The following is a 25654-nucleotide window of genomic DNA, read 5'->3' on the forward strand; positions in this document are numbered from 1 at the left end:
CGAGATCTCTGTCACTTGATTAAATCCACAATCTTGATTTATATCACTGAGGCTTGAACAATTTCTTGAACTTCTTCCAGTGAATTAATTCCTCAAGTCTGTAGATGAACCTTGTTTCTGAATCCTTTGACAGATGTTACTTTATGAGATCTCTTTGACGGTAGATCCACTATTTACTTGTTACATTCTTATTTGAGTTGAGTTAAATCCTCGAATAAACAAATAGGCTATGACATATGCCTTACAATAGTTACTTTTAAAAAAATTATACCGCATCCTTCAATTGGTCATACCAATCATTTATTTTTGACGATACACACTTAATTTCATTAACTAATCCGTTTATCTTTTAATAACTACACATGGTTTCCATTATTATCGCCACAATCTGGTGGAAACTCAATTGCCAAATCATTATTTCTTAAAAGGTTTCACAGTCGAGTCACCATTGATTCATCTCCACTTATGTTCCCGTATTGAACCTTCGTCTCTGGCTCGCTTATGGGTATTAAATTCACCATAACTTATTTACTCAAGTTAAAGAACTTCACAATTTCTGGAAAAACACGTTCAAAATTTGTTTGCAACTAAGATTTCTTCGATCTTGATTCTTCACGACAAATATCTTTCCGCGACGAAGGGATGTTTCACGTATTGATTGCTTGTCTGAATCAGTGTTCAGAATTCCCTTGATCTCCGATTGTTGTCCCGACATTCATTCGCTTGCATACAGCCTTATTTCCTTAATTTATAACTAATTTATTCATTACAGTTCACTAACCATTCATTTCACGTCAAAATCCTCTAATTTGATGTGCGTCATGTCATCATAATCTATCGTACTGATGAGATCCTCATAACACGAACAACGGTCTAACTTGATGTCTTCGCCACGTCCATGTTATTGATGAATTCCTTCTTCTTGACCCACAGATGTCCATCATTTATTGGTTTGCAGTCGTATTTATGTTTGTTGTATGATTTCATGTGCCACACTATTTCATTTCTTTTAAAATCGTCAAAGAACAGACTTTACGCAAAAGGAGAGTTTACGAATATAATTTCGATTGAAAACTGAATAAGGAATAACAATGCCACAAACGATTGGGAAAATTTGTAATTTAGTACATTGAAGGAAGAAGAATGAGTGAAGATTTAGATGTGAATGAGACAACCATATTCGTACTCAAGATGGCCAGTCTTTCGTATTATATGGCATACGACACATGATTAGGTGGCGTCCCACCCGACTCTTCATCCTTTCGACAAAGCGTCATACCACAACACTGCTTGTCTCAATCAGAAATTAGTGATTTGAGGAGAAAAACAATTCAGAAGGAATACAACAAATTTTCTTTCATCTTCACCTCATATAATTTATCCACAGAAGAAATTTATATGTATCCAAGAATCAATAAGAACATACGTTATCGTATTAAGAAGAGGAATTTCGATGTTGATCACCTTCCACGCTTCACCTAATTATGCCTTCAGAAACCAGTCGAATGAAAGATTCACAATTTAGGTCACATTATATCTTCAAAATGTCGTCTGGAAATGCCTCCACCTTAAATGCTTTAATGATTTGATCGTAATTGCGTTCCTACGAAATTTATAATTTTTACTTCCGATTTCCTTTATGCCACGTAGGATAACATTCGATCCCGCAACGTCTCAACTCCGTCGATAGGAATACTATTATTCTCCAATTATCTGGAAGATTCTTCAATTTCCTTCAGTCATCCGCTATCCATTCAAATTGCTAATCTCATTAAATTTTAATAATTTTATGAATTGGGTAAATAATATTTTAACATGTTCATTCAATTGTTGGTATTATTTAAACAAAGATTACTCTCATCTTTCATAAAAACTTTAAACTTTCTTCTTACTAGTGGATCTACTTGGTCCTCCAGATTAACAATACTGAGTCTATAACCATTCTTATTTTTAGGTCATTTTCTGTTTATAATAACAAGAACATAAATAGTAATTCGATAACCAAATTGTAAAACTCATTTCATACAAAAATCTTCTGAAAGTTGATTAAGAAAATCTTCTCTGAAATCTCATTTTAAAATTTTGAAAATCAATTATTTGGTCGTCATTACTAGATAAGTTACTTGCTATTCTCTTGATCTTCTAATGAAATATCTAAATAAAGAAATGCCCATATAAGGGTTTATCCAGTTTTGGTACATCTTCTACTCTTCCTTGGATTCTGCTCACACTTATTAGTCGAGGAAACTTCATTTACCGTCGTATATCATTTATTCGCAATTCCACCACAATGCTGCCATTTAGTGTTGTCTCTGATATTCTTGCCATCATTTTTGACGCTATGCTTACAACCACGCAGGAGATTCGATGTTCGGTTTATGGACAGGGTCGTATCTTCTTGCTAGTCTTACCTATACCTATTAAGGTAGATATCATTCCTTACGCAACTCCTGATAAGTGATAGGAATCTTCTCGTTGTGGTGTTGCCTTCGAAACGTGCAACGTTGGTTCTTCATCAGCTTCCATCAACTCGTTGCCTCCAGCGTGGAGCTCGTTCTATTACCTAATTCTAAGTTAAATCGTACCAAAGCTCACCTAGCCTTTCTTTCACAAGTTCTCACAAGGATCAATCGTATTTTCTTCAAAACCGCATAAAACGTAGGGTAGCATATCCAGTCTCCGTCATTCTATCGATTCCTCATTACTGTAGGATCTGAGAACTCAATATACCTATAGCGTTGCGATATTCGCCTTACGCTTGCCCCAACAATCTTGGCTTATCAATTTCGTATCGGACCTGCCAATCCTCATTCACACTCAATTCGAACTTAAAATGAGTATGCCTAGAGTCTTTCATATCTCATATGGCCCATCACTCCTATCTTACCATCACCTACTCTTATTTCAGTGACCAATAACCTGTAGCTCTGATACCAACTGTGACGCCCCAAAATCCGGGGTCAGGATTGGGTGTCACTACACAACTTTAAATAATAATAGAAACCTGTATATTAAAATAAATATACAGATAACCCCTCATAATCAGGATCGCTTACAGGTTATAGTATGAAACAAGAATCTAACCTTCTAAAATTTACATTGTCTAAATACAATTGCATTACCTCATTACTAATTTCTTTGTACTGATCATTCTAACATCTCCAAATTTCTTCAGCTGGAATCTCACCACTTTTGCGGTTTATTAAAAGCTATTCACTTTTCCCTCATCTGATACTGAAAGAAATAAGAGTTCACAAAGCAAGAGTGAGCCAAAAATGCCCAGCAAGTAATGGTTTCCAGGTATCAGATCAGAAAACTCCTAGAAACGATTGTTTAATGATTTTAAAAACGTCTTTACATATTTGAATAGTTGAGCAAATAAAACATCGGCCATCATTGGCCTTTAATCATAAATCACATTTCTCCGTAAAGGACAGTAATCGTTTCAATATTTCATCCTTTTGAATTAAATCTATGTGTGAGTTTGTAATTATGAACTACTCGGAAAGGAATTCCGTTAATGACGATCAACAATAAATTAGACTAGACACTAGAAACCAACATATGCACTATAACCTGCTGATCAGTCAGAAGATAGTGCGGATCTATACCCAATTGCATAGACCCAACCAACATATGGGGCACCCAGGCAACTATGGCCTAAAGGGGTTCGGTCCATCTCCGGCCCATAGGATCCAGCTCATCACTGGTCCTCATAATAACCGTCCAGCCCGTAGAGTATTTTGATATCAAATCATTTTGATTTCAAAACAGCCCAATCAGGGTTCACAAATAACCCGAACGAATGGGTATTTGCTCAAGAGAGCAATCGAATTATAGAAACAAGATCAAAAAGGCACTTGCATAAATAAGAGTAATTACAGCGAGATATAAAAACATTTAACTATTCTGAACTTAGAATAGGAGCGAATAAATATTTGCAGTATTTAAGGAGGAAGGTTAGGAATACTTGCCTCAATTGATAATCTACTGATCTTTAACTAGCTGCCATTACACTCAGTCATGTTGCATCTGCATTCCTCTAGACAGGCTACTTGACTTTTCTTATCATTTACTTCCTTAGGTTTATCTTTATTCTGAATCCACTCGTTTCATTACTACACGCTATCAGGCTTTACTTCTACAATTTCTGTCTGGCTTTGAATACCTCGAACTATGTGCATCTATCATAAATAATACTATTCAATGAACGAACAATATATATAATTGTCTAGTCTATATGTTTATTTTTATTATCTACACGCCCGATAATAACAGATAAAGATCACATCACAATCCGATAATGTTTAAAAGACACGCTGACTCATTATCCACATAACACGTACACATAGGACATGTAACCATATAACACATAATCACGTAATTCATGTAGCACATAAGTTGAATCGACAAAAGATAGGTCTTAATACGTTTAGAATTGAAATCGGGTCAAAAAGAATATTTTATCGATCAATAACCGACTCAGAATGATTCCTAAAACAAACTCCCTTTTGATACAAGAATTTAGGTCTCGAAAATATTTTTAATAGAAGCAGAATATTTTTCTGAGTCTAGAGGCGTTCGTTTCGTATTAAACGGACGAACGGTCTATTGATTATGAATAAAATAAGAATAATAATATTAATAATAATATTAATTGAATTTTAAAATACCTTTTTTTAATTTTTAAAACATCAAAATAATATTTAAATAATTGTTTGGCTTAATTATAAATAATTACATTTTATTTGACTATTTATGGAGTTAATTAATTGATTAATTAAATTAATCATTTAATTAAATCCACAAATAATTAACTAAAATGAATTATAAATAATTAAATCAAATTTAGATTTTTGAATATAATAAACAAAATAATTTTCTGAAATTAAAAATAATTTAGTTAAATATTTAAAATAATTATATAAATTGGTTTTGAATTTAAAAAATCACTTTTTAGAATTTAAGAAGTGATTTTTGGATTTTTATTAAAAAGAAATCTGCACAAACAAAATTGAATTGGGGCTTAGGTTTCTATAGGACTGAAACCGGGTCACTTAAAAACGGAAATGGGTCGAAGTTGGATCTACAACGGGTCGAACATGAACTTCAAGAACTCGCCAGCCGATTACCAGAATCCGGCGAGTCTCGACTTTCCCGCGACATCCATTCCCACATCCAATCTGATCGTTTCTCCAAGATTCATACACCAGTCCATACAGTCTCGTCCCAACAATACAATTTTGTCCATAGAAACGACGAACAAAGGCCCGAACATGAAGTCCGGTCGGAACCAACATAAAATCCGGCGACCTTGAATTATCTCCGACCAACCAATTAATTCGTTCATTTCTTAACCAAAATAATTACTCAATACATGAAAATAAAGCTTATAATTCGTACAATTAAACCCTTATATTTATATCAACAATTAATCAATAATAAAAACAGAAAATCGAATCCAAATTTTTGTAAAACTCATGAACTCGACTAACCCCTTCCAGGAATCGTTTGGCCTAAATAAATACACGATTCAATTGCAAATAACATCAGGAAGCTAACCCCATCATCAAAATCGATCAATAACCCTAGGATCAAAAATACCCAAATTCGAGCATAAACCCTAAGATTACGAATTGAAAAATTACCTATCGTTTGATGATTATGATAAGGGATTATGAAAGAACAGATCGAGGGCTTCATTTTGGTCACTAGAACATCAAAATCTGAAGTCGACATCACCTTCAAATTCGAGTTTGATTCTCAAGAACACCAAGATCACTTTTTCAAAGAATTTTCAGAAAATCAAACTTTAATTACTACATGATATTGAACTCGGTTTTTGACATATAATATATCAAATTGACCAGAAAAATATTATCTACACGATGGAATCATCAAATCATATCAACAACATCAAGAACAAATTTTCATAATTTAATCATCAAATAATTCGAATATAAATAAATAAGAAAATTACCTTAATTGCTACACTAAAATGGTTGATTGATTCAGAAAGTATATTTCGAGAGCTTCATTTTGATATATTATATGCTTAAATCGGAGTTCGGTAACGTCATCGTTCATGCGTTTGATTCTCGAGAACATATCATTTTTAAGGGTTTTTCTCTGTAATTACTATATTTTTACTGGTTATAAATAAATAAATGAATAAAATGAAATAGGAAATATGCTTTTTATATTTACGGAATATTGGTTCATTCTGGATCGTTTTGGTTCGTTAAATTAGTTGTTTAGCCGCTAAGTAACTGCAATAACGATCTGATTTGATATCAATTCTGGATAATTATCCCAACCGGGCTTTTTATAAAATAATTTATACGGAAATAATGTAATAATATCCCGTCTTTCGAGAATACGGGTTTCGTTGATTTACCGAAATGATTGTCGTATCGAAAATCTTGCGCCGGGCCGCGCACGGGTCAAACCATAATCCGGATCGAAAAAGTCAAAACATGGAAAATGTCCGGAATTACCAGATTAGGTTAGGAAGGAGTTTTAGGAAGAGTTTTGGGTTGTAAAAACGTAAAAATGGTTGAAGTCGGACGATTCCCGGTTTTATAAAATAATTTTGTAATTAGTCAGAAAATAATTAATAATTCATAAATCATTATAAAATCATATAACACTCCAAAAATTACCAGAAAAATATCTTAACTATCTATATCTTATTCTGGACATATTCAAATTAATATACTCACATTTTATTATATACAAACATCCAAATATTATTATAAATCATCAGATAATTCACCAAAAATTCATATAATATTCACATAATAATCATATATTGATACAAATAATTATACGATATTTCCCGGATGTTACAGCTCTGATACCAATTGTAAGGTCATGTATGAAGGCTATTTTAAGCTAGAAGGGGATTGAATAGCTTAATTACCAATTTAAGAATTGTTATGGCGTTTTAAAATAATTTATCCCTTTTTAAAACTTTACCGAGTGGCTATACAGTTTATATGTGCGGAAAATAAAGTGCAAGGAAAGAAAATATCACACGGTGATTTTATCCTGGTTCGCGATGGCGCAACCTCTAATAGATTCGCTCACCCCTATTCCAGTCCCCAAGCTCCTCTCCCGGACTCGGTATTTTCCCTTATAATAAACTCGCTCCTTTAGTAGGCGGAGAAGCCTTTACAACCTTACAAGTATTTGTCTTGGTGCGTAACACAAGGGTCACCACATCAAAATAAATGTAATACCTACATCACTTATCTTAGACAATAACTCCCCGCTATTTCTTCAAAGTTGTTGTAGAGCCTTTGTGTGGACTTGGCTTCCTTAGCTTTTGTCGGTCTTGGATTTTAGCAATTCGGTCTTGGGTCTTTCCTCTTCTTCACGGTGTGAAGACTACTAACTCCCCGTTAGTATGTCTAGCATTTGGGTCTTAGAACGAGAATCACCTCACGTCACTTCACCTCACTACAAAACTAATAAGACAATCTACGAAACAAACCAAGTATAGAAAAGATGGCTTATGACTTCTTTAGTATTCTTCTTCTTTCGATTATATATTTATAGATCGAAGAATACTTTAGTTACAACCTCGGAGTTATAATTTTACCTTTAAGTATATTAACTTAAGATTTTAAGGTATACTTGTATATTGACGATTATAAGGTCAAAGTATACTCTTTTAACTTCAAGCACGTTTATAATATTTATGAGTCTTAGCCAAGATCCAAATAAGTTAAGTGCAACTAATTGGCTTAAGATTGTGCTTTCGAAGTTTGGACGAATAATTATGAGTATTTTATAGATATCGTAGTATAACCCCACGGAATACTGAAAGATGTTAGAAGGGGCTTATACGATATGACTCGTAATTGTTTATATACACGATATGTGTTAGCCAAGATCCAATTAAATAGCGTGAAATTAATTGGCTAACTCGTGGATTTGATTCGTCCTTAATTTTAACGGATGATTACGAAGTGTTTATAGATCGAGTTATAATCCCCCGGAACACTAAATATGTTAGAAGGGATTAAAACTATGCTTCGTAATAATTTATGTGCACAAAATGTGTTAGCCAAGATCCAATTAAATAAAGTGCAAGTAATTGGATAACACATGAACTTAATCCGTTTTGATATTTGACAAATTACGAAGTGTTTATAATCGAGTTATAATTCCCCGGAACACTAGAGATGTTAGAAGGGATTAAAACTTTACTTTGTAATATTTTATGTGCACGAATAATTGTTAGCCAAGGTCCAATAATAAAAATAATTGTCTAACTCGTGAACTTGGGTCCAATATAATCTCCCGTTTAGAGATGAAGTACTTTTGTTTATAGATCTTCTTCTTGAGATGATTTATGTGAAGATCAAGTACTTATTCGAATTCCGAGTTCGAATCTTAGTTCTCTTGAGAACTTTGTTTATAAGATATCTTGTATTGGAGATTAAGATGAAGTAGAGAAATTAAGTACAAAGCTCAAATAAAAAGAACTCAAATAAGAAGCTAAAAGTTACCACTTTTGAAGAACGGTCGGAAAAGTTCGCCTGAAAAATTTGTTGGAGGTTCGGCGGGATTTTGGCACTTTGGTCAAACTTGGGAAGCCCTTCGGGAGGCTGGGAAGTGGTAGTGGATGAGCTCACTTGGTGAGATAAATCTTGGTTGGGTGAAGCTAAGTTTGAGTTTCAAAAACCTTGTATATATGTAAGTATATAGAAGAGAGAGAAGCTTTTTTAGAAGAAGTGTGTGTATAGAATTTGAAAGAGATGAAGAGAAGCACTTCTTGATAAAATCCCAGCAACTTTGTGGCTCTTTATCTTGAAGAAAATGGGTTGGGGTGGGGGTATATTTATAGGACAAGTTGGGTGGATTGAATGGTGGAGATTTGAGGAAAATGGATGGTGGATGGTGTATGTCACTTAGATAGATGACTTGGCAAGTAGGTTGTGTTTCTTTGACATAGCCATATAAGACAAACAAATTTATCGATTCAAAATCTTAGCTGAGATATTTGAATATATATATATATATTATCCTTTTCTTTTAATTATTGTCTAATCATTTTAATTAAGGATAAACACCATTAATTATGACCACCTTAAAAACTCCTAAATAAATACCATAAAAAATATGATAAATACTTAAATAATATAAAAATGATGTCCTGCAAGTTTTGGTCAAATTTAGTCTATGGTAACTAGGTCAAATGTGGTCAACTGTGGGACCAACTGCCTCGATTTTTGTGCCCGGACAAAAATTCTCTGAATGCTACGAAATTTTTACCATACTTAGAAAATACCATTTAAATGATCCATACCAAGTTTCAGGTCATTCTAGAATATTGAAGTATTTTATCTAAAAATAAAACTGTTATGTCAACCTTTCTTCCGAGTGAAAATATCATTGATCTTGAATTCAAGGAGATGGATCTTTTGACCAAGGTTTTGACTTAAATAAATACTTAAAATATATGTTCTAATATATAAAATATATTTTGATGATAGGAAATGTGTTTTAGCATTTGTGAATAATTTTCTCCGAGAAATGCTGATTTTACGAACCGGGAGACAATTACTATAAGTATACAGAAATAATTTGCATAACAGGATATTAATATTCCAATCATGAATATTAATAAACTTTGAATAAAAACTCTTTTGATATATATAGAGATATATTTTGGAGCGAAGAGTTAAGTATTTTTGATATAGCACGAGACCTCTAAAGAATATTTCTTATATATTCCTTATTCGAGCTTGTTGCCATATTCCTGTTGCAACATAGATCTAAGAAATATCATATTTTGATGTTTCTTCTTTGATCATATTGCCTTATAGATATATTCCATAAAGATATAGTTTTGATATTTTGCAAGAATGGAATATCTCTTTTATCTGTTTAAAAGACATGATTTTGCTAGTTTGACTTTTTGACTTTGATTTGGATTAATTAAATTCATGTCCTAATGGAGAGGATCTACGTATTCTTAATTTTATGTTTAATCATACAAATACCAAAATAAATAATATATCGAAGATATCCTTTCATTTGGCAAGGTCCATAGCAATTTACAAAGATCCATATGATTTAGTGCAAAAGAAGAGAATTACCAAGATTTACAGGAATGGTAAGGAAATCTGTGTGGTGGATGGACATCCTCAGTTTGTAGAAGCTAAGAAGGAAGAAAAAGAAAGGATCAAGCAAGAAAAGAAGCAGGTTGCCTTAGATGCTAAAAAGCTCAAACAAAAGAAGAAGCAAGCTGTTATCTAGGCCAAACTTCAAGCTGTGAAGACTACAATTGAGATTTCTGAAAAACCACATGTGATTACTGAAGCTCAGGATCAGCAAATACAAAATGAACCTCCACAGAAAAGAAAATTTAGAATCAAACTACATTCCTAAAGGAAATTGGACTTCAGTGATGAGGAAATGGAAGACTACATTCTCAAACATTTTACAACTTCAACTCAAACATCCAAGCCCTCAGTGGTACATGAGGAATTCAAGGCAGATCCAACAAAGAATTTCCATGGTGAACCTATAATTCCTAAGGATGAGCCAATAGACTGGGAAAGTTTTCCAATTCCTGTGCTTAATTTACCTATCTTCAAAAAGCCAAAGAAAATAAAGATAAGAGCAACCAAGAAGGTCAAGCCTGTGACTCTCAGAACCAAGACCCTAACCAAATCTCAACCTACAGTCAACAATGGAGATCTTTTATATATCTGTGACATCAAGGAGTTTTCAGATATAAACCTCTACTTGGATGAATTGGAAGAAGTAAGAGGGATTAATGCTTATAGACATCTTCTTAAAAGACTGGTGTTTAATTACAAGGGAGGGAAAGAAATCACATGGCCACTTCACAGGATTCTTCAAAAAAGCCAATCTGTACTGATAAAGGTCTTCTCATCCTTTAAGAAAAACTTTGGTTTCAATGTAATTGCAAGGAAATTGGTCCCAAAGAAGATAGAAGATCTAAGGAGTGATAAAGCCAAGAATGCACTTCCGAGAACTCTAACAATTCCCTTCACAGGAAGAAGAGTGCATTTGAGGCCTTATTGGCTGATGGAATTCATGGACAACAAGGGTGCTAGAAGATTCTTCAGACTGGATGACCAATTAAGTATCTCTAGCAATGAGACTCTATTGGAAATGCAAGAACAGCTGGATCTATCTGAAGCTGATGAACTTGAATTCCACAGACAGCTTCAGAATCAAATAGAAGAGAATGACAAGAAGCTTGGGTAGAAATCCAGACAATCAAGGAAATAGAAATCATCTGCTCAAACTAGAGGAGCACCTTAATAATCTGTATCTACTATCTTTTAATCTTTATATTTAGGGTGTTTTGTTATCATCAAGTCTCTCTTAATTTATGGCTACAATTCCAGTAGACATAAATCAGGGTAGATTGTTAGGAATATGTTGTGAACTTGATAATAAATTGAACAAAACACCTTAGTAGATTTGACTTAGTGAATTTTGTAGCTCTCGATGGATGATCTAATATAGTCCCGACGGATGAACTTTATAGTCCCAACGGATGACAATTTGACATCTATCGAGAGTGTAGCTTATGTAACAAATAAGTAATGTAGCACATTTATGCAAACAACATGTTTTAGTCTAGTAGATTGTGTAGGGTTCTCTAAGTCATGTTGACTACTAGATTGATATGCATAATAGGTTAACTAATTGTAAATATGAGATGTCTTGTAATTCTTTATAAGTAAAATAGAGTCAAGTGACAGATAGACTCCTGACAGATGATCTACAAGGCTCCTGACGGATGATCAACATATTCCCGACGGATGTTCAACTTACTCCCGACGGATGATCATATTCAAAATAGTTGTTGATAGTGACAACACAGTCACATGCATTGGGTGTTTGCAAAAGGAATGTGGCAGCCTGTTAAGCAGGATTTTGAGAACAAAGAAGCATTACCATTTCCATGTTAATGTGAAGATATTCAAAGATGCTGGAATAGAGTAATGAAGCAGCATGGGGTTAGACTAGATATAGTTTTGTTTTATTATATTGTCTTACTGTCATGTAACTTGGTGATATATAAACCAAGTGTAGCAAGTAGAAAATTTAACCAAGCAAGCTTATTTTTCAGAGAAACATATCAAGCTGTATTCTGTAAGAATTTCTATGTAGTTTTGTTTGTTCAACTTGTAAAGCAGCTGTGAGCTATTCAAAGCTTCACAGAGTTCTCAATCTGATATATATATATATATATATATATATATATATCTGGTGGATACTTTCAAATCCACCAGAAAGTTTTAAAGCCTGTGTTTTATTACATAGTGTTTTGATTTCTATTACTCTTTCATTCCGCACTATTGCAAATCAAACACTGTTATATATATTAAGTTAGAACAATTTTTAAATCTCAAAAAGTTGTCAGAATTACATTCAACCCCCCTTCTGTAATTCTTGTTGTATTGTTAGGGAATAACACTACTCCACTAGAATTTATTTTTGATGCTCCATCAAAATAGAGAACCCGAAATTCTTTGTCCTTGTTCTGTCTTCCTTCATTATCCTCTCTACCTCGAGGCTCAGTATCTTCCTGCCCCCGAACTTCTTGATTGGGGATGGTACATTCAACCATGAAGTCAGGCAAGGCCTGGGCTTTTATTATCGTTCGAGGGTTATACTTTATGTCAAATTCTCCCAGCTCAATGGCCTATTTAATCAACCTTCCACTGGCTTTTGGACTGTGAATGATGTTTTTGAAGGGATAATTTGTTTCTCAAGGTCGAATGCCTCTTGACTTTCCTCAATTCATATGAAATCTTTTACTTTCTTCAAGGATTTGAAAAATGACAAGCACATGTCTCCGGATTTGGAGATAAATTGTCCCAAGGCAGCGACCCTTCCAATAAGTTTTTGAACATCCTTGATAGACCGTGGAGGTTCCATGTTCAAAATGGTCTTTATCTTATCATGATTTGCTTCACTTCCCCTCTTGGAGGCCATCAATCCCAAAAATTTCCAGATCCCACTCTGAAAGCTCACTTTGCAAGATTTAACATCATTTTGTGGTATCTTAGGACCTCAAAATCTTCCCTCAAATGGGCAATGTGGTCATTCTTCATAAGACTCTTCACTAGCATGTCATCTCCATACGCTTCCATTATTTTCCCAATAAGATCTTTAAAAAAAATATTTACCAACCTCTGATAGGTAGCTCCTGCATTCTTGAGACCAAACGCCATAACAAGATAACAAAAAACACCAAAACCAGTGATGAGCGATACCTTTGGGATGTCATCCTTATGCATCTTGATCTGATTGTATCCACTGAATCTATCCATAAAGCTCAGCATTTTGTGACCAGCGGTCGCATCTATCAATGTATCTATCTTTGGTAACGGGAAATAATCCTTTGGGCATGCATCGTTCAGATTAGTGAAATCCACACACATTCTCCACTTTCCATTAGCCTTCCTCACCATTACAGGATTTGCTAACCATTCTGGAAATTATAACTATTCAATAAAACCAGCCTCTAAGAACTTCTCCACTTCTTTCTTGATTGCCTCCTACCTCTCAGGGGCAAAACTCATTTTCTTTTGCTTCACAGTCTTTCGTTTCAGATCTACATTCAATTTATGAGTGATCAGTTCCGGGTCTATGCAGGCATATCAGATGCTGACCATGCAAATACATCACTATTTTCTTATAAAAACCTCACCATCTTCCCTTTAAGGGGCTCCTCTAGTGATGCTCTAATGAAAGTTACTTTCTTAGGATCCTCGAGAGCCAAAGGGATCAGAATGAAGTCTTATCCTGGCTTCCCTCTTTTCTCGTCATTCTCGCAAATATCCAGATCTTCAATAGGCAAAACCTGCCCCCCAAATCCATCAGCCCTAAGGGAGGCCACATAACAACTCCTTTCCATTTTCTGATCTCCTCTCCCTTCCCCAATCCCGTTTCTAGTAGGAAACTTTATTATCGAATGGTAAGAGAGGGGACAGCTTTAAAAGCATGTATTCTTGTTCTTTCCATGATTACATTATAAGTTGATCCAGCCTTTACCACTATAAAGTCCAATATCTGTGTTGCTTGTCTTGGTTCCTGACCTATAGTCAGAGGTAACTTAATAATCCCTTCCACGGGGCACTCAACTCCTGCAAAATCATATATTGGCATATCAATTGGGGTTAATTGAGAATCATTATAACGCATCTGTATAAAGGTATTATGGAGTAAGATGTCCACCGAGGCTCCATTGTATACAAGGACTCTCTTCACCGAGATGTTCCCTATTATTGGTTTTATGACCAGGGGATCATCATGAGGAAATTTGACACCCTCTAAGTTAAAATCATCAAATGTCACTGTCACTCCAGTCCTGGCTCTTTTCGAAGCTTCCCCCACTATGTGCTTGACTTCTCTGGCATAGGCTTTTCTTGAGTTCTCGGACAATTCGGTAGCAGTTGGTCCTCCAAAAATCATGTTTATTACTAGCCTTCGGGGCTGAGGTCCTCCAAAGATTGTGTTTATCACCGGCCCCCAGGGTTGGGGGTTTCACCCCTGATCATCCTGATCCTTCCTACGATCATCAAATTTCCTTATGAATATATGGATGTCGTATGCAAACTGACTATGGATGTCGTGCATCGCATCCATCCTCCTCGCGAAACGCCTATACTGCGTCGAACTCAAATGAGCTCACATCTCTGCTCCTGCTGCCTCCTCCTCCTGCTGCGACGAACCAGCCTCCTCCCCATACTGAGCTCTCCAAGCTACTCGACGGGCATGCTGAGAACCTCCTGCAGTAGCAAGCTCCATGGGCATACCACCTGGCAGATGTTCATATGAATAACCAAGCCCCATAGGATCCGGCTTCCCTCCATACCACTTCAGCATGCTCTGCAGCGTAGAACTATCAATAGGAGCACTGGGAAGCTGCAGCTGCTCATGTGCTGGTCAATGAACACTAACTGCCACGCACAACTTCATCACAACAAACGCATACGGAATAGCACCTGTAGTACCTCCCCTCAAGAATCTCAAAATCCCCTGATATATCACCATCCCAAAGTCAATATAATCACCCTGCAGAATCCCCCACAGCAGACAAGCACGCTCCACAGTAATCTCATGCACATATAAAGATGGCATGATGTTAGCACAAATAAACGATTTCCAAGCCCGTGCAAACCTGTTCATGCACGATGCAGGGAATGTGGAGTAATCAGTAGTGCCCTTCTTGAACTTCCAATGAGTCTCAGGCACACAGAGAGTAGCCACGATAATATCCAAATCAAAATCCTCCGGAGTCTTATCGTTCCAAGTGTCCTGGCCCACCTTCCTCGCAGGCTGCTCAATCACCGCCTTGATAGCATCAACACTATACTCTACAGTCCTCCCCCTCACCACCGTGAAGCCATTCTTCTCCGCCTTGGCGTTTACATAGAACTCCCGCACAACACTCATGGGCACAGTAGTGGGCGCCTCACAAAAAGAAACCCAGCCCATCTCGAGAATCATCTATAACAGCTTACCATACTTCCCTGATGGCAAAAAATCACGCTCCTTAGCAATAGGCTTCGAGAGAAGCCTAGTGTACTCCTCATTAGCCTCAGGAGTAGAAAACCTGGGCCTCACACCACCTGCAGATGAAGAATCGGTGGTGCTGCTTCCAACTTGTGTTCTTTGTCTCTTGGGTGCCATCGAGATTGAAGAAGAGAGAATAAGAGTTTAAGTGTTTAGAGAGAATTTGTGTTTGAGAGTTTGTGAATTGATGGAGAAGTTGTGTGTAAGTGTATGTATTTATAGGTGGAGAGGTGTGAATTCTATAAGGAATAGAAGTTGGAATTGATTATGGAAATCGTGGGAATAATGGAATTGATTAGGAGAGGGAATTATGGGATGTGGAAGAGTAAAAATCGGGTTGGAATTGATTTTTAGTTAAAAATCCCGATTTTCTCTTAAAACTGCCATTTTTATGTTTTTTTATCAGAGACCCGGCGCGGCCGCGCGCTGTCTCTGGAAAACCGACGCGGCCGCTGGCTAGAACAGCGCGGGCGCACTTGGTTACTGGAAAAATGGCGCGGCTTCGCGCTTGGTCGGCGCGGTTGCGCCTAGCTTCTGTAGTTGGCCCTGAATTTTTTATTTTTCTGATTTTTTTTGTGTTTTTCTCCTTTCTTCTTGCTTCTTTTACCTACTAATATACAACATACTTGGGTTGCCTCCCTCACACCACCTGCAGATGAAGAATGGGTGGTGCTGCTTCCAACTTGTGTTCTTTGTCTCTTGGGTACCATCAGAATTGAAGAAGAGAGAATAAAAGTTTAAGTGTTTAAAGAGAATTTGTGTTTGAGAGTTTGTGAATTGGTGGAGAAGTTGTGTGTAAGTGTATGTATTTATAGGTGGAGATGTGTGAATTCTATAAGGAATAGTAGTGGGAACTGATTATGGGAATCGTGGGAATAATGGAATTGATTAGGAGAGGGAACTATGGGATGTGGAAGAGTAAAAATCGGGTTGGAATTGATTTTTAGTTAAAAATCCCGATTTTCTCTTAAAACTGCCATTTTTATATTTTTTATCTGGAACCCGGCGCGGTCGCGCGCTAGGAAAGCGCAGGCACGCTCACTCTCTGGAAAACTGGCACGGTCGCGCACTAGAATTGCGCAGGTACGCTCACTCTCTGGAAAACCGGCGCGGTCGCCCAGCATCTGTAGTTGGCCCTGATTTTTTTCTTTTTCTGATTTTTTTGTGTTTTTCTCCTTTCTTCTTGCTTCTTCTACCTACTAATATACAATATACTTGGGTTGCCTCCCAAGAAGCGCTTCTTTTACATCGCTAGCTCGACATAGAATCTCGAGATCAAATGGATAATAAAATGGCACTAACCACCTCACGGTTTATCGTGTCACCATATTAATACTTCAACCTCTGACCATTTTCCTTGAATGCTTGGCCCGGATCATTCTAAAAAATTTCCACCGCTCCATGTGAAAACACAGTTTTGACAATAAACGGCCCTGACCATCTTGACTTCAACTTTCCAGGAAAAAGACGGAGACGAGAGTTGAATAAAAGAACTTGTTGCCCCGGCACAAATGACTTAAGCACTAAACCCTGATCGTGCCACCTCTTGACCTTTTCCTTATACATTTTATTGTTCTCATAAGCTTGAAGTTGAAACTCGTCGAGTTCATTGAATTGAAGCATCCTCTTCTTTCCAGCCACCTCCAAGTCCAGATTCAACTCCTTCAAAGCCCAATATGCCTTATGCTCGAGCTCCACAGGCAAATGACACCCCTTACCATAGACCAACTGGTACGGCGACATTCCCAATGGAGTCTTATATGTTGTTCTATATGCCCAAACAGCTTCATCAAGCTTCAAAGACCAATCTTTCCTTGATGGACACACCACTTTCTCCAAAATATGTTTGATCTCTCTGTTAGATACCTCAGCTTGACCATTTGTCTGAGGATGATAAGCCGTGGCAATGCGATGATTCACATTATACCTTTTCATCATAGCAGTGAACTTATGATTGCAAAAATGCGACCCATCATCACTGATTATGACTCTTGGAGTTCCAAATCTTGTGAATATCTGCTTGTGAAGAAAATTAAGCACCACTTTCATAACATTCGTTGGCAACGCCTTAACTTCAACCCATTTGGACACGTAATCAACCGCCAACAAGATATATTGATTGTTACAAGATGAGACAAATGGCCCCATGAAGTCAATTCCCCAAACATCAAATACCTCAACCTCAAGAAGCACATTAAGAGGCATCTCATCCCTCTTAAACATATTACCCACACGTTGACATCGATCACATTTTAAAATGAACTGATGAGCATCTTTAAATAAGGTTGGCCAAAAGAAACCTGCTTGAAGAACATGAGTTACTGTCTTTTCTCCACCATAATGTCCTCCATAAGCCTTCGAGTGGCAATCTCGCAAGATCCCCCCCTCCCGTTTCACTGTAAGGAATACATCTCCTAATGATTTGGTCATCTCCTTGTCGAAAAAGGAATGGTTCATCCCACATATACCAATTCATGTCATGTAGAAACTTCTTCCTTTGAGCATAGGATAAGTCGGGAGGCATGATATTACTCACAAGATAGTTCATAATGTCTGCAAACCACGGTTCTTCTTCTTGCACCCCAAACCGCTGCTCGTCGGGAAAAGACTCATTTATCAATGTCTTATCCAATGAAGTAGCATTAGGATTTTCTAGACGCGAGAGATGATCAGCGACTTGATTCTCAGTTACTTTTCTGTCCTTGATCTCTAGTTCAAATTCTTGGAGCAAAAGAACCCATCTAATTAACCTAGGCTTCGAGTCCTTCTTTGAGACGAGATATCGAATTGCAGCATGATCAGTGAAAACTATCACCTTAGTCCCAAGTAGATAAGATCAAAATTTCTCAAAACCATAGACAATAGCTAAAATCTCTTTCTCCGTAGTAGTATAATTCAGTTGAGCACCATTTAGGGTCTTACTAGCATAGAAGACCACATAAAATATGTTGTTCTTCCTCTGCCCAAGAACTGCTCCAGCTGTATAGTCATTTGCATCGCACATCATCTCAAAAGGCTCATTCCAATCAGGTGCAGTTATGACCGGTGTCGTGATTAAACTCTTCTTAAATGTCTCAAAAGCTGCATGACACTCATCATCAAACTTGAAAGGAACATCTTTCACTAACGTACTGCACAAAGGCTTTGAAATTTTTGAGAAATCTTTGATGAAACGCCTGTAGAAACCCGCATGACCAAGAAAACTGCGAATTCCCTTAATAGAAATAGGTTGAGGAAGATTCTTAATGACCCCCACCTTGTCCTTGTCCACCTCTAGACCTTTACTAGAAACCTTGTGCCCGATAATAATGCCCTGACACACCATAAAGTGACATTTCTCCCAATTGAGAACCAGATTGGTCTCAACACACCTTTTGAGAACATGTCCAAGATTTTGCAAGCATCCATCAAAAGAATCGCCAAAGACTGAGAAGTCGTCCATGAACACCTCCACATTCTAGCCAATCATGTCAGAAAAGATGACCATCATACATCTCTGAAATGTGGTTGTTACACCACACAGACCAAAAGAAACACGTCTGAAGGCGAAAGTACCAAATGGACAAGTGAAGGTAGTTTTCTCCTGATCTTCTGGAGCGGTACAAATCTGATTATAACCCAAATAGCCATCCAGCAGATAATAGTACTTATGACTAGCCAACATGTCGAGCATTTGATCAATGAAGGGCAAAGGGAAGTGATCCTTCCTAGTGGCTTTTTTCAGCTTCCGGTAGTTCATGCAAACTCTCAACCCCGTGACTGTCCTTGTAGGAATAAGCTCATTCTTCTCATTTGCTACCACAGTAATTCTACCTTTCTTTGGCACACATTGAACCGGGGTTACCCATAAACTATCAGATATAGGGTAGATGATCCTTGCATCTAGCCACTTAAGAATTTCCTTCTTAACTACTTCCTTCATGATAGGATTAAGTCTTCTTTGCTGCTCGACCGTAGGCTTGCTACCTTCTTCTAGCAGAATTTTATGCATACAATAAGAAGGGCTGATTCCCTTGATATCTGCTATAGTCCATCCAATTGCCGATTTGAACTCTCTCAGAATCCTCAAAAGCTTTTCCTCATCACTACTTGAAAGGTCAGATGCAATAATAACAGGCAGAGTAGATGCATCACCTAAAAATGCATACCTCAAATGCTCAGGTAAAGGCTTAAGCTCAAGAGTGGGAGCTTCCTCAATAGATGGCTTAAGGCGTTTAAGAGCTTTATATAATTCCTCCATTCCAAGAGATTCAAAAGGCATATCTATTTTCCTTTTCCAGGGAGAAGCATTCAAATATTGCAATTGTTCTTCACCTTCATCATCTTTACTATCTAAATTCCCTAACATGGCTTTCTCTAAGGCATCGGACCTTAGCAATTGATCAAGTTCTGATATAACCACCGAATCGACCAACTCCACCCTTAAGAACTTCTCATTATCAGTAGGAAATTTCATAGTATTAAACACATTAAAAGTAACATCCTGATCCAGAACTCGCATTGTGAGCTCACCCTTCTGCACATCTATCAAGGTTCGGCCAGTCGCCAAGAAAGGTCTCCCCAAGATTATGGGAATCTTCTTATCCTCCTCGAAATCAAGAATGACGAAATCGGCAGGGAAGATGAGTTTATCAACCTTGACCAAGACATCCTCCATAATACCTCACGGATATGTAATAGAACGGTCGGCCAACTGCAAGGTCATATAAGTCGGTTTGGGGTCAGGTAAGTCCAACTGCTTGAAGATTGACAAAGGCATCAGATTGATGCTAGCTCCCAAGTCACATAAGCATCTGTCAAAAGATACTTTTCCAATAGTACATGGAATAGTGAAGCTTCCTGGATCTTTAAGCTTCGGAGGCAACTTCTGTTGTAGCACCGCACTGCATTCCTCCGTGAGAGCGACTGTCTCTAAATCATCTAGCTTCACCTTCCGAGGGAGAATACATTTCATAAACTTTGCATAACTAGGCATCTGCTCCAGAGCCTCGGTGAAAGGTATATTGATATGAATTTTCTTGAACACCTCCAAAAACTTCTCAAATTACTTGTCCACCTTTTTCTTCTGTAGCCACTTGGGAAAGGCGGTGGCGGATAGATCTGTTTCTTTCTTGTATTACCCTCAGGCGGAGTGTGCTCAGCAGTAGTCTTCCTTGGTTCCACTTCTTTATCCTGTCGCTCTACTTCTTTCTCAGCCTCAGCTTCGTCAGTCAACTCATAAGTTTGTTCGGGATTCCCAACCTTTCCAGACCTTAAAGTAATTGCCTTTACCTGTTCTTTAGCTTCCCTCTTTCCTGGAACTTCAGTATCACTAGGTAGTGTACCATACTCACAATTTAGCAAGGCATTGGCAATTTGCCCAATTTGATTTTCCGAGGTCTTGATAGAAACAGCTTGACTTTTGTACATAAGCTTCAACTCCTCTAATTCAGATTTTTCATTGGCTTGTTGCAGCTGGAGTTGTTGTCTAGGTGCATATTGTGGTTGCTGAAAACCAGGGGGTTGTATTGCTTAGCTCGGTACTGTTGATAAGGATGTTGAACCGCATTCTAAGCATTTCTCCAACTGAAATTAGGATTATTGCTTTTGTTGGGATGATAGGTGGCTGGCACTGGTTGCTGCGATCGCTAGAAGTTGCTCATGAACTGAGCTGATTCACTAGAAATTATGCACTGATCAGCCCCATGGGCACCAACACAAAGTTCACGAATACTGGTGATTTGATTAACTCTATAATTAGCCAAAGTGTCCACCTTCATCGTCAAAGCCTTAAGTTGGGCAAGGATCGCAGTTGCTGCATCCAACTCCAGAATTCCCGCGACGTTCCCCTGAGTCAATCTCTGGGAAGGATTCTGGTACTCATTAGCAGTCATCAGTTCAATAAGTTCATAAGCTTCATCGTAGCTCTTAGCCCACAAGTCTCCTCATGATGTTGCATCAAGCATGGGTCTAGAAGTAGCACCCAATCCATTGTAGAAATAATTAATAATCATCCAATCAGGCATGCCATGGTGTGGGCACTTCCTTAGCATCTCCTTATATCGATCCCAAGCCTCACACAGAGATTCGCTAGTTTGCTGAGCAAACTGGGTATGAGCATTCCTGATTGCAGCAGTCTTCGCCATGGGGAAGAATTTAGTGAGAAAATTTTACGTGAGATCCTCCCAAGTGGTGATAGATCCTGCTGGTAGAGAGTGTAACCAGCACTTAGCCTTGTCCCTCAGAGAGAATGGGAAAAGGCGTAGCTTGATAGCATCTTCAGTCACATCATTGAATTTGAAAGTGTCGTAAATCTCGATGAAATCCCTGATGTGCATGTTGGGGTCTTCAGTATGAGAACCCCCAAACTGAACTGAGTTATGTATCATCTGAATCGTACTTGACTTGATCTTAAAAGTGTTAGCCCTGATGGCCGGTCTGACGATGCTTGACTGAATGTCATTAATCTTAGGCTGAGAATAGTCCATCAAAGCCTTCGGATTTTCTGCTTGATCTCCCATTGCTACTACAACTGGTTCTTCGACTTTCTCTTCTTCCTCTACCTTCTTTTCTTCCTCAAAAACTTCCTTACAAACTACCACAACTTCTTCCTCGGCTTTATCCAGTGTTCTCTTACGATTACGCGAACGCATATGCATACACTCTCGCTAGAGTACCTGAAATAAGACAAGGAAACAGATAAGTAACAATGTCTAAGTTAATAAAATTTAACGACCACTGATGGAAAGCTCATAAACTATCAATTAACACTTCAGTCCTCGGCAGCGGCACCAAAAACATGTTATTCGCTAAACACGCGCTACTATTACACGCAAGTATACGAGTTCGCAAGTAGTATAAAATCTTTTCTAGTTCATTCCCACAGAGACTATATTGGTTAACTAATTAATTCACGCACTTAAGCAACAATGTATGGTTAATATTCAATGCTAAGACGATGACAAATTGAGGTTGTTTATAACTAAGAATTAAACTAATGATTATAACTACGAGAATAAGATTGATTGAATTAATATATATGATATGGGATTCTAACATCATTAAATACTTCATTCAATAGCCTTATTGTTCATAACCTTAGCATGTAATGGTGATGACACTAATCAGACAACACAAAACTGATAAATGCCAACTTTCGTTGCACAAGTACCATACTACCAGATATCCACAAAAGAGATAGAAGCTGAATAGACACCAATTATATTGAGACCCTATATGTCTATAGAATTTGACAACATAACGATTTAAGCACAAGTTATCTATCTTGATTATACAGGGCAAGTAAGATGGTTAAAATTACCTACGAATCATTGATAAGTGGATTTTATATCCACCTGGAATGCTTCATTACAAGCTTAAATTGGTGTTTTGGACTCAAATTGTTGGTATTTTGATGTGTTTTTGTGTTATTGCATTTCAGGTATCAATTATATGAAGAAATGAGCTTTTAAAGGAAATATGATAAAAATTGATCAGATTTGGAAGCCTAGGCCACTGTCAAGTTGTAGAGAATTTCTTTAGCTTCGCATGGGCAGTTGAATCGCCTAATTCTGATGAGTAGAACTCAAGTTATGGCCAAAACAAGATTCATCAGAATTTTTTCCAAACAGGCTCCAGGTGCCTGCCTGGGAGGTGGGGCGGCCGCTTGGGAGCTGAGGCGCCCGCTTGGGAGCTGAGGCGGCCGCTTGAGGTGCAGCTGGTCGCTGATTTCGCTGAAAAAGCCTTTTTGAGTGAAATTTGACGATTTTAAGGGTCCAGGTCCACTAGGGGCGTATATATACTTAAAAAAAGGGTTTTCATCATCCGGGAAGATTGGGATACCAAGGAGAAGACCTAGAAGTACAGAACAACTCCGAAAAAGAAGATCTTGTTTTCAACTTATGATTCTTTGAATTAGTTGTAACTTTGGATGCTCGTTTTCATTCTTGTTGAACCTAGATCTCGTTTATTCGTACTTTAATTATTATTCAGTTTATTAAGACCTTGTTTTATACCATGCTTTCATTGGAACCCATGGTGACAATGAGTTCAATTATGGGCTAATCATTGTCATGGGATTCTAGTGGATTTACTTAATAATTTCTAAAGTTAATTTATTTCGATATCTTGGTGTGTGGTGATTGATTGATATCCTAGTATTGGTTGTGCTTATTCGTCTTATGTGTGTAGCTAACATATAAGATAGCTTGTTAATCTCTATTGAAGCGACAGTGAATATAGAGGTTTAGAACTTGCCATGCTAGCATAGGTTCATGTATTGTATGCATGATTAGTGGGTAACTCTAACCGTTTTACTTGCCCTATGTAATCAAGATAGATAACTTATGCTTAAACCGTTATGTTTTCAAATTCTATAGACATATAGGGTCTCAATATAATTGGTTCCTATTCAGCTTCTATCTCTTTTGTGGATGTCTGGTAGAATGGTATTCGTGCAACGAAAGTTGGCGTTTATCAGTTTTGTGTTATCTGATTAGTGTCATCGCCATCACATGCTAAGGTTAAGAAAATAAGGATATTGAATGAAGTATTTAATGAAGTTAGGATCCCATGTTTGTCATATATAGTAATTCAACCTCAATTCTCTTAGTTAATGTTATTTAGTATAATCTCTTAGTTTAATCAAAACCCAATTTGTTATTTGTATTAGCATTGAGCGATAATCATACATTATTGCATAGGTACATAAATTGAACTTAACCTAAACCAGTCTCTGTGAGAACGAATCTGATTTATATCTTATACTACTTGCGAACGCGTATACTTGCGTGAATATTAGCGTGTGTTTTTGCCCTAACAAGTTTTTGGCGCCGCTGCCGGGGACTCTGTGTTAATTTTTAGTTTATGTGCTTGTCATCAGTGGTCGTTAAAGTTCACTGACTCGGATTATTTTACTTTCACGATTTATTTGTTTATGTTTCAGGTACTCATTACAATGGGAGATCCAGCAGCACGAATGAAAGTCTTGATGGATTTTTCTCAACCCAAGATCAATGACATTCAATTTAGCATTGTCCAACCAGCTATCACAACTAATACCTTTGAGATCAAGCCTAGCATAATTCAATGGGTGCAAAATTCAATCCAGTTTGGGGGTTCTCCAACTGAAGATCCCAATATGCACATTAGGGATTTCATTGAGATCTGCGACACCTTCAAGTTCAACGGTATTTCTGAAGATGCTGTGAAGCTGAGACTGTTCCCATTCTCTCTGAGGGACAAGGCTAAGAGCTGGTTACACTCTCTACCAGCTGGTTTGATTACCACTTGGGAAGATCATGCTCAGAAGTTTCTTACTAAATTCTTCCCTATGGCAAAGACAGCTGCAATGAGGAATGCTCTTACTCAATTTGCGCAGCAAACGGGAGAATCTTTGTGTGAAGCTTGGGAGCGCTACAAGGAGATGCTTAGGAAGTGTCCTCATCATGGAATGCCTGATTGGCTGATCATCAATTGCTTCTATAACGGTTTGGGAGCACAGTCCAGACCCATGCTCAATGCAGCAGCAGGCGGAACATTATTGTAACACCCCCAGATCTGGGGTCAGGGATCCGGGTCGTCACGGTCTTTCTTTCCACAATATCACTTCACTTAATTAATAATAATTAACCTTATGCTGTGACCCCACACTAACACACACCACAACCCGTTATAGTCTCAGAGATGAAATTGAAATAAGTACAAGTCTTTGAATCTACAATTTAAAAGTTATTACAACCCAAAATGATTACTTGATAAGTTTACAATTAATTGCCATTATCTGCCACAAGTTATAATCATACATAATTGATTCCCAAAAGTAGAAGGTCTGATCTACAGATAGATCTACCTCTACAGCTATAGCAGCTGTGATCTCAACGGGAAGGCGCGGGGCGCTTCCCACGCTCTTGCGCTGGGTCTGCTTGAGTCTGGCCATCTTTCCTAGCTGTTGTTGTGTGATGAAGAAATAAAGCAAGAGTGAGCATTACAGCTCGCAAGATAATATATAGTGTAAACAATAATGCAAGTATCTAAATGGATAACGTACTAGAATCCTTTATCAAGTGCAAGATAATTACTTACTGGATATAAGCAA

General features: G+C 37.4%; 1 protein-coding gene and 2 non-coding genes across 3 annotated transcripts; 1 reads left to right on the forward strand and 2 right to left on the reverse strand.

Annotated features, from left to right (window-relative positions):
- Positions 1 to 13968: 13968 nt before the first annotated feature.
- On the reverse strand, positions 13969 to 14475 carry LOC141660393 (uncharacterized). Its single transcript, XM_074467377.1, has one exon. It carries the CDS (start codon positions 14473 to 14475, stop codon positions 13969 to 13971), a length of 507 nt encoding a protein of 168 aa, XP_074323478.1.
- A 7107-nt stretch (positions 14476 to 21582) lies between these two features.
- Positions 21583 to 21689, forward strand: LOC141662192 (small nucleolar RNA R71). Its single transcript, XR_012550317.1, has one exon. It is a non-coding gene; the product is annotated as a small nucleolar RNA R71 (small nucleolar RNA).
- A 3215-nt stretch (positions 21690 to 24904) lies between these two features.
- Positions 24905 to 25011, reverse strand: LOC141663076 (small nucleolar RNA R71). Its single transcript, XR_012551161.1, has one exon. It is a non-coding gene; the product is annotated as a small nucleolar RNA R71 (small nucleolar RNA).
- Between the last annotated feature and the right edge of the window lie 643 nt (positions 25012 to 25654).

Source organism: Apium graveolens, chromosome 5, assembly GCF_009905375.1.
Source record: "Apium graveolens cultivar Ventura chromosome 5, ASM990537v1, whole genome shotgun sequence".
NCBI classification, from domain to species: Eukaryota; Viridiplantae; Streptophyta; class Magnoliopsida; order Apiales; family Apiaceae; genus Apium; species Apium graveolens.